The sequence below is a fragment of the Cariama cristata genome, unplaced genomic scaffold (genome assembly GCF_000690535.1).
Source record: "Cariama cristata isolate BGI_N322 unplaced genomic scaffold, ASM69053v1 scaffold25944, whole genome shotgun sequence".
Lineage (NCBI taxonomy): Eukaryota > Metazoa > Chordata > Aves > Cariamiformes > Cariamidae > Cariama > Cariama cristata.
In genome coordinates this window covers 34,540-44,281 of record NW_009611641.1, presented here as the reverse complement: position 1 = coordinate 44,281, position 9,742 = coordinate 34,540, and the positions used below count along the sequence as shown (strand labels likewise).

Below are 9,742 nucleotides of genomic sequence, written 5' to 3'. Positions count from 1 at the left end.
AGGGAAAGTGGAGCATTTACTTATAAAAAGTCTCAGGGACTGATTTATGGATTATTCCTGAGTGTGTCACGTTCCTCCTGGAGTGCTTTTGCCCGTGATGTTCAGTTATGCGCAGTTATGATTATCTCATGTTGTGCTGGTAGTGAATGTGTGTTAGTGTACCTCTCCAAAGATAGTAAAATGAGAGATAGGAAAATACTGAAACATAATCCACTTGGCCTTATTTAATGAATTAATACAGTCCAACTTGATTTGTCCAATTTTGTTGAAATTTGCTTTTTACTGACAAATATTGTAACCATTCTAATATATGTATTGGGCTAATTAACCTTAAGACAAGTTATCCAGCCAGATCAGAGTGTGAAGGTGTGTTGTGAAAATGAAGAGTTTATTTCCCAAGACTTATCTTCAAAAGCTGCCAGTTGTGAGTTTTCCCTTTCGAGAGAAATGGACAATTATCAGCTCCAGTCAACCTGGTTAATTAAATCTTGTTAATTGGAAATGACCCTTTCAAAAATCATATGGGAAGAAACCCACAGAGAATCCTTAGGATGGTGGGAGAATTCATCAGCTTAATTATCGGGAAAGCCCCATAACGTTTCTTCCCTTAGACTGACCAGTATTTAAACTAAGGAAATTCTGTGGCTGCCTGCAGTGTAGCATATTTTTTTATTTTTTAAACAGCAAGACTGAGGGTTTTTTCCTTTCCTTTTTTGGTTTAATGAAAAAAAAAAAGGGGGGAGGGAGGTGCAAAAAAAACCCAACCCTTGAACACTAACTGGGAGCTTACCTTGTTTAATGTTTCATTGCAGGGATGATTCCTATGCAACAGCAAGGATTTCCGATGGTTCCTGTCATGCAGTCCAATATGCCGGGCATGATGGGAATGAATTATGGTTCTCAGATGCCTCCTGGACCCATGACCATGCAGGTGCGTGGCAATGAAATGTGGACTGAAATGAGGTACCTTGGGGCTTGCTTGTCTGAAAGGTGACAGCTGATGCAATAGTCCTCTCACAACCTCAGTGGGGGTAAGAGGGTGGAACTTGGCAAGCAACTGCAGTGTGGGTATTAGTCTGTAGTGGGGCATCATATTTTGTACTATTCTCTTTGAAGATATTTCTGATAATTTAAAGAATTCTCCAGGTGTCGTTGTGATCTGGATAGAGAGAGTGGGGGAGTTTAACATACATTACTCACTGTTGTAAAGTAGAGAGAAATGAGGGTGTAGTGCAGGGACAGCATCAGTAATATTTAAAGTAACTTGGACGTTATAGCCCACTCAAAGATGTCAGAATCTGAACTTTCATTTCATTATAAGTGTTATGACACCAAAGTGTGATAAGAGAAGCACGGTCTCTGAACAGGAAAGGAAACAAAAGCATCAGCAAGATGTTGAAAATCTACCAGATGCCACCCACTCCAAAGTGTGGTTAGTAATAGTATTGAATTGTTAGGTAACCATAATTCAAAACTCCCACAGCATACCTCTTCTGTCTTTTTAATCTGCGTTGTGCTTTTTCTTCTTTTGCTTTGGTTTTATGTACTTACCCTTGAGGTGACGTATTGTGTAGTATTTTACATGAGACCTCTATGAGCTGATAAGAAGTGACTGTGTACACAATCTGATTGATCATGACCAATTCACTGAATTGTTTTATCCGTTTGTAACACAAATGCTAGAGGTAATAGAATTAAGTTTCCTGAATGTAGCTGGCAATTCATAAACTTTCTTTTTAAATACCTTGCTCCCTAGAACAAAGTATCTCTTAAATGTGCTGTGTTTTCTCTCGTGACCAGTTTCCCCATTTGTCCTACTTCCTGTGTTTCATTCTCATTCTTTTTCTTGCTTAAAGTAACTTTGTCTTTAACTCTCCTGTTGCTCGTTGAGGAATAAGGATGAAATATGAGTAGCTAATATGTTTTCTCTCTTTTAATCTTTTGTTTTCTATTTAGCACCATATGTGCTTATGTACAAATTTGCACTTTGCTAAAATTGAATGTTTTGGCATGGCTTTGTAGCCAAATTGCCATGTGACAAATTGAATTTATTGTATCTTGCTATCTCCTTACACTTCCTTCCCACTCCCACCTGAAATTTATTAGATTAATTTTTTAAAATTTATAGTGGGAAGATGTTTTTATGAGAGCTGGTCTAAAAATAATAAACAATTTTTGTTCTCTTCCTACGTGTTCTGATACCAAATACAAAATGAGTGGTAAGAAAAGTAATTTATTTTCTGGCCCCTTCTATATTAGGCAAGATTTGCTGTTGTAACTGTACCAGAATATATTTGTCAACAAATATTTTTGATACCGATCCAGTTTATTCAAACAAGTTGGCTGTTGCCATATACTGTCTCTCTCCCTTGGACCCCTGGATAGGCTATGTTTGCAAAATGATTGGACTACATTTTGCCAGCATCCATTGTTGGTTAAAAGTGTGCACCTCTGGCAGGGAATTTAAAAGTATTACGCAATCACGTAGACTAGGAAACAAAAAACCCGAGAAAACCCCAAAGCGTTATACCGAACCATGTAGTGTAGGATGCCTGCTCTTGAGGTAGGTTGTATGGATTCAAAGTCTTGATTTTTGCGTTTGACCAGAAGACCATCCTGTCTTCTAAAATCCTGTAGGACTCGTAACTGGTTATTGAGAGGGAGGAGTGCCATCTGCTGAACGGCCAGCGCTCTGTTCGGTAGCAGCTAGTTTGCTCTCAGACGCCGCTCATCCAACTCTTCTTAACGCTCTTCATTTTATGAGATCCACCTAATTTGCAATTTGGCAGGGTGTCATTGCCAGTGGTTTGGCTTTTTTTAATGGGAAAAAAAAAAAAATCTTGGAGTTGTATTATTTTATTTTTTTGTTGTTCTAGGGTGGGATGCCCTTAGGGCCGATGCCAGCGACCGGAATGCCTTACATGGGACAGGCTTCTTTCTTGGGAATGCGTCCAGCAGCCCCGCAGTACACCCCTGACATGCAGAAGCAGTTTGCAGAGGAACAACAGTAAGTGACACTTTACTGACTCTTGGGAAATTCCTTTTTTTTTAAGGGGAGATGTAGTCTGGAGGGGTGGTTCACGCAGTAAAAGTATTGGTAGTTTCTCTAGAAAAGTAGTCCATTTAGGGATGTAGAATATTGTTGAGATCATTCCATTGCATTTGAAGGCCATCTATGAAGTTAGCAGTGGCTGTCATACAGCTCTGAGAAGAAGTAGAAATGTGTACACCAAACCATCTGAATGTGAGATGGAAGAAATGGAAAAAATCAAACAGAAGCTTGCCATGAAAATTGTAATGAAAAATTATTTTTAGACTTTTTTTTTTTAATCATTTTGCTTCAGGAAGAGGTTTGAGCACCAGCAGAAATTCTTAGAAGAAGAAAGAAAACGCCGTCAGTTTGAAGAGCAGAAACAAAAGCTGAGACTCCTAAGCAGTGTGAAACCTAAGGTATGGCCTAAATAATAAGTGGGGTGTTTGTTTCTTCGTTTTGTTTTTTTTTAATGGCTTTTAATGGGGTGGTCTCTTTCAGCAAGCAAATAAGTGGGGAACTTATATGACATAGCAGATTGCATCTGGAATAGTCAGTCCTTTACACACTGTTAGTGTAATGTAAACAAAGTCTGGTGTTGAAAATGAAATCAGCATTTGAAAAATAAACCAACCTGGTGTGTAACATTTGGGAACAGATTGAGTTTCTGGAATAGAGAATGTTTGGTGGCTTGTTTGTTAACTTTGTCCAAAGTTTTGGATGCTTGCAATAAGCTTGAAGGCTTTTATCTGCAAGAATGCAAATAGCTGAGTAAGGTTTGTATATTGTTCCTGTGCATAACGCTGTGTCTAAAGACTGAGAAATACTGTTATGGTGTAGTCTGCAAAACAAATGCTTTCTAAATATGAGAGTTGTTGTTGATCTGCTTCAGGGAGGTACTGCTGGAGAAAGAAGGGTTTAATCTAACAGCAGGCATTGCTAATTTTTGTACTGAAGTGTGGATGTTGAAAGGAAACTGAGCTGTTCTGTGGATTTTTCAAAATGTGTTCTGTGGTGTTTCAGACAGGTGAAAAAAGCAGAGATGATGCTTTGGAAGCCATTAAAGGAAACTTAGACGGTTTTTCTAGAGATGCTAAAATGCACCCAACACCAGCATCACATCCAAAAAAGCCAGGTTTGTCATTTTTCTCAACTTCCAACTGAAAATAAAACTCTGTTTGAAATCCTCAGCAGGGGGAACTAATTCCAGGAAGTATTTTTATTTGGTGGTACAAAGTGAGTGGATTAACTGTTTTGTAAAATAAAGTGTCATTCTAGCAACTGTTTGCTTGGTCAGGTTATGAGGGTAAAATATTAGTTATTAGCTTTTATTAGAAGACTCGAAATCTTTTTTAAAAAAAAAGCTTAATGTGCTGTGCTTAATGTGAAATATCATGGAAATTGATAATGCGTTTGTTCTTTTCCAGTCAAAGCATTAATTAGTGTTTTCCAGAGTGCTTTTGAAGTTTACAAGTGCTAAGAATGATGAAAACGTTGTATAATGACGTCAGTGTTCTGTAACAGCTTGCTTGTGTACCGTTGCCTGGGCATGGTCAACCCGAAGACTTCTGTGTTCTCTTCTCAGTAATTACTACATTTGTAACAATTACTGGTAAAGATTTCCTATGGGTTGTAGTATAGTTTGTTTTGTGTCTAACCTGAAACAAAGCTTATCTAGATGAGCTTTTTCCTATATAGAATGTTTATCTCTACTATGGATTTGCTCTTTGATAATTTTGAAGTTACAGGTGGTTTCTGACAATTTTCTGTTGCCTGTCGATTTGCCCGTCCTCTGTCAGTTCTGTTAAAATGGGTAACTATGCAAGGGATCAAACAGCAGATTGTCTAAATGAGTACACATTTCTTACATATCTTATGATATATTATTGAGCTTTTGAGGATAAAGCACTCCTTTGAGGGAGAATGTCCCCCTGTGCATACCCTCATTATGTCCAGTTTGAAGTATTACTTCTTGATTTGTTTTGAACCAGTCTGTTTAAACATAGCCAGTGTTAGGAATCAAGTTTCAATCAAAATATTTACATCATAAAAAACTGGGAGAGAGATGCATGGTTGGAAGTGACTGCTCGGTTTTACCTCATGTGTTTGTTATGCTGACAATAATAACTCTTCACATCTCTGTCAAATAATGCATCCACTTCTGTTGCCCCTCACCCATTTGCTATGTATACCTAGTATTTGCCTCTTCTCCTGCCTTTCCACCCATGAACCTTTTTCCTCATCACTTTGCGTTGTGTGTTCATTCCATTTTACAGATCATCCCACATCATCCCATTCTGCTGTATCTGTTTCCCACTCTGCTTTTCTCCATGATGAAGAATTTAGTGACTTTATACAAGGGCCTGTTGAAATCCCCAAACTGGTGCCTCAACCCACCTCTCAGCCTTTTCAGCCTTTCCATTCTGCTACTGAGGCTGGGCAACTGCTTTCAGAAAAGGCTGTGGTCCAGCCTCTCCCACCAGCCCAGGCTCCAGTGTTATCCATCCTGCATGGTACAACTGGGCAGGTTCCTTATTTTCCCACCTCTGCATCTTCACCCAATATCCATAAAACAGGTAACTTCAAAGTATCTTTTTTACATGTCACCTTCTGTCATAGAGCTACACAGAGTCTTTATTTTGTTGAGGTTTTTTTTCAGTCTGGCTGAAAGAAGAATATGTAGGCAATTAAGTAGAAACCTGCGGCTCCATGGGAAAACATGATTTAAGTCCCCTTCTTCCTTCCCTTAGAACTGCACTGTAAAAGCAAGTCACATGTGGATCCAAAGATTGCTAAATATGCATATGACTGATCTTAAGCAAATTAAGTCTTGTGTGCTCGCATCTTTGTAAGTCTGTGTAGTAAAAAAAGATACAGTTGAGATGGTGGTATAAAAAATGACTACTATGCTAATGTGGAGCACTTCTGTGCTTCCTCTCTTGGAGGCTAAATGGGTGTTGGTGAGGTGAAGAATTTTGCAGGTGGAAGTAGATATTGGACACTTCTGCTACTGATGCTTAGGTGGTTATGCAATGGTAATCCTATTGCAGAAAATAGTTTCATGTATTCCTTCTCTTGTTGCTTTTTGTTTGTTGAATTTGTTGTGTATGCATAGTAAGTAAAGGGCAGAATCAGGCTATAAGTGTTTAAACAATGTGGTGCTATTGGTCTGAGCTGGGATGGACACTCATCTTGGTAACTCACCAGTGGTACCAGTAATACTTTTCCTTTGAAAGTGTGGAATTGCAATCTGGATGATTAATAACAAAATATAAATAATTCCTCCTCCTGTTTATTCAGGCACTTCCTTGGAGGAGAAAGTCTTAGATAATGGCTCAAATGAATCTGAACAAGAGCAAACCAAACTTAAAACATCTGAAGTTGGGCATAAAGCCTCAGCTGCAAGCCAAGTTCATCCCAGACTAACCATCAATGACTGGGATGTTGTAGGTGGACATGAAAGGGGTACCACTGCTGCAGAGGTGCACAAGGCTTCAGAACAAAACATAGCAGTTGAAGAGTGTGGTGAGCAAATGAAACGTTTGACAGAATTTAAATCTAATAAGATGCTGCTTGAATGCTAACACTCTGTACACTAATTCTAAAGCCAATCCTGCATAATTTTGCTCTGAACGCCTGCTTGAATAATATGTCAGTGCCTCCTGCTCCTTGCTAAAAGTATAACAACTATGATTTTGCTCTGAACTTCTTTCACATGAGTTTACTGCTGTTATCACTTTTAACATGTTTATTTAAAACATTCTGTCCTCTTTCTTGGGGGAAAAAAAAAGATGTGCTCTTTATAAAGATTTTTTCTAAAAAAAAATATTTAAGGGAAGTTATTACTAAAGGTGGTCAATGTCATGGTGGGTTTTCATCTTTTACCTTTAAGGGGATAAAATCTTGTTAAGTTAGAACTCTTAGCAAGTTAATACTTGTTTCCCAGACAAATTGCCACTCATATGCATTATGTCTAAAACTACCTGTGCTTCGGGGATCAAAATTTCAAAAGCTGGACTAGACGAAAACTTCAAGCAAATAGCTGTTCATTTATTCATAGTTCAGTCAATTGCATTGTTCATTTTGTACAAATCCAAGACAATCTGATGCCTGATTTTAAAAAAAAAAAAAGGGAGGAGAGGGCGTGGAGGGAGGCAAGAAACTGCCCTTGTTTAAGAGTGAGACAGAGCGAGTTTAAATACAGCCTGCAGATGAAGGTGGTGTTGGAAGTGATTATGTAGAGCAACAGTAGTTAAGAATAGTTCCAAATGTTGTTAAGGGTGCTTTGAAGGATGAGCTGAAGTACTTTGTGAGGAACAGAAGTTTAGTAGTTAAGTGATAATGCTGAAAAACGGCAGACTCTTACTCACCTTGGTAATATCAAAGTTTTGAGTAAGGCTCTCCTATCTATCAACTAAATATGGCTGAGAATTCCTTTTCACTTCTCTTATTATTTGATTTTTTAAGGGCCTGAATTTTATTGGAGAGATTCAAGGATGAGAAGCAAGAATTGGTAGGATGCAGGAGTGTATGGAAGGGTGGTTAAAGCTGAAGAATAATGAGATGAGAGGAAGGGGCAAATTTATTTTACTTGGCTGATGAAATGGAAGGAATTGCTTATAATAAGCTGTGCTTGGAGTTGTGGGATGATTAGAAAGTAGACTGCAGTTGGAAGAGAATCCATGTGGAAGATGGGGAGATGCAAGAGCACTGGGAAAAACAATGAAATCTCAAATGACTGATACTTGTCAGAGCTCTGTTCAAGATGAGCATAGAATCTTCTCAGGGAGACTGGATAGGAAGTAGAACCATGAGACTGAGGGGAAGAGTCCACACAGTGGAGAAGGAAATAACCTATTTGCAGGGAGTAAAGTGTGGCAGATCATGGTATGAAAGCCTGGAGCAGTGAAGGCGGCTGTGATGTCTTCTGGATCTGAAGACTAGAGGCAATGGGGCAACGGATACATTTTTGTGAACGTGGGATAAGATCTTGCTGAGATTTAGTCTAATAGGCTGTTTGTGGATTTCCCTGATTAGGATGTTCTGGTGGAACATGGTAGTTCTTATGATAGGCACGATTTTATTTGTTCCACAAGTAGCCCTAATAGTCTATAGTTGATGGGAAGACTGAATTTGGTATGGCACAGAACTGCTGTTGTGAAACTTTAAGAGGCAATGAGACTTCAGCTTCTGTATGACTAGAAATTAAGAGGGAGGAAAATGAGGAGCTCCTTATTTCATTATGTATATAACTATATTCTTGCTGTTACTGCCAAATCATTCTAGTTATTATGTTGAAATACATATTCCCGCAGTAGCTGTCTTTCCTCTGAGCACAGTGATTCCTGTCTGAAATCTTTGCCTGAAATGCTAAGTGGTACTGACCAACTATGATATAGTCTCTAAGATCTTCATACTCTGACTCTTTATATCCTAATACAACTGTCTGTCTTTTTCTTACTGAATGGAATATGTTTAGGAGTTGGAGTGTTCCCTTCACAGGACCCAATTCAGCAAATGATGCCTCCTTGGATTTACAACGATAGCTTGGTCCCAGGTAAACAAGAAAGTGGGCATTTAGCCAAGTGGGCGATGTACGGTGTGAATGTACGTGTGCTTATGTTGCCATTTATTGATCAAAGCATTATTCTTAACTCATCAAATGAATCCTGTATCTTTGATACATTACATATTTATGGTGGCTTTATCTGCATTTGAAGAAGTATGGGTTTTATTCAAGCATGTTAAATGTTTAATCGAGAATTTGTTATGATAGCAGATTATGCTAGTAGAGATTGCACTGCTGATAATACTGCTTTCATGGGTAGCCTGGTTTTTGGCATGTCTTGTAATTAAGCAGGCTCATGTCTTCAGGCTGTTTAGCTATATATGCAAATAACACAGTAAATAGAAAATTAAATGCTGTAGTAAATATTGATTACACTGAGTTTTAAATACATAAAGCTGTTCTAACTATCTTCTTATATGGATTATCCTGTGATTTCATTAGAAACATGTTTTGAAATGGAGCACTAAGTTTGTTTTATATAAAATATTTTTTTTTTCTTGTGTTAAACTTCTCTGTAAAGACCATCCAATAACACATTTAGATGAAACATGCCAGAATGCTGTTGCCTTACCTTACACTTTGAGTGTTACTAACTTGATATAATGTTGAGTTTGAGACAAAATAGAAAAGCAATCTTAAATTCACTTGAAAACAGCAGTTGTCACAGTCTAATACTGACTCTCTCATAACAGAGTTGTATAAGAAAATTTTAGAAACCACATTGACTCCTAGTGGAATAGATACAGCTAAACTCTATCCCATACTGATGTCGTCTGGATTGCCCAGAGAGACCCTTGGACAGATATGGGCTTTAGCCAACCGTACTACTCCTGGGAAGCTCACAAAAGAAGAGCTCTACACAGTCCTGGCTATGATAGCAGTAACTCAGGTATGACTGACACTTTGGAGATCAGTGCAAAAAGGCACTTCACTTAACTAATCTGCCATAGGTTGCGTGTTAGCACAAGTAGCTGGTATGCCACACCTGTGGTAAAATACTACTTCTGTTGAAGTCTGGAGGGGAAAGTCCCTTTGTAACTTCAGTGGGATTATAATTTCATCCTCTGCACTTACATTTCAGTTACTCTTCTTTACTGTCAGTTGCAGATAGTTCTTAGGTATACCTACAAGCACAGGTGTCT

The 9,742-nt window shown here is 38.3% G+C and overlaps 1 protein-coding gene across 1 annotated transcript in view; it reads left to right on the top strand.

Moving 5' to 3' along the window:
* The window catches only part of SYNRG (synergin, gamma), a 34,470-nt gene that overhangs the window by 593 nt on the left and 24,135 nt on the right, over positions 1–9,742 (top strand). The window contains exons 2-8 of the mRNA XM_009698340.1: positions 813–931; positions 2,877–3,007; positions 3,345–3,450; positions 4,055–4,166; positions 6,332–6,556; positions 8,511–8,588; positions 9,293–9,489. Of these exons, the coding sequence (XP_009696642.1) occupies positions 813–931; positions 2,877–3,007; positions 3,345–3,450; positions 4,055–4,166; positions 6,332–6,556; positions 8,511–8,588; positions 9,293–9,489 (968 nt within the window). The remainder of the gene's footprint in view (positions 1–812; positions 932–2,876; positions 3,008–3,344; positions 3,451–4,054; positions 4,167–6,331; positions 6,557–8,510; positions 8,589–9,292; positions 9,490–9,742) is intronic.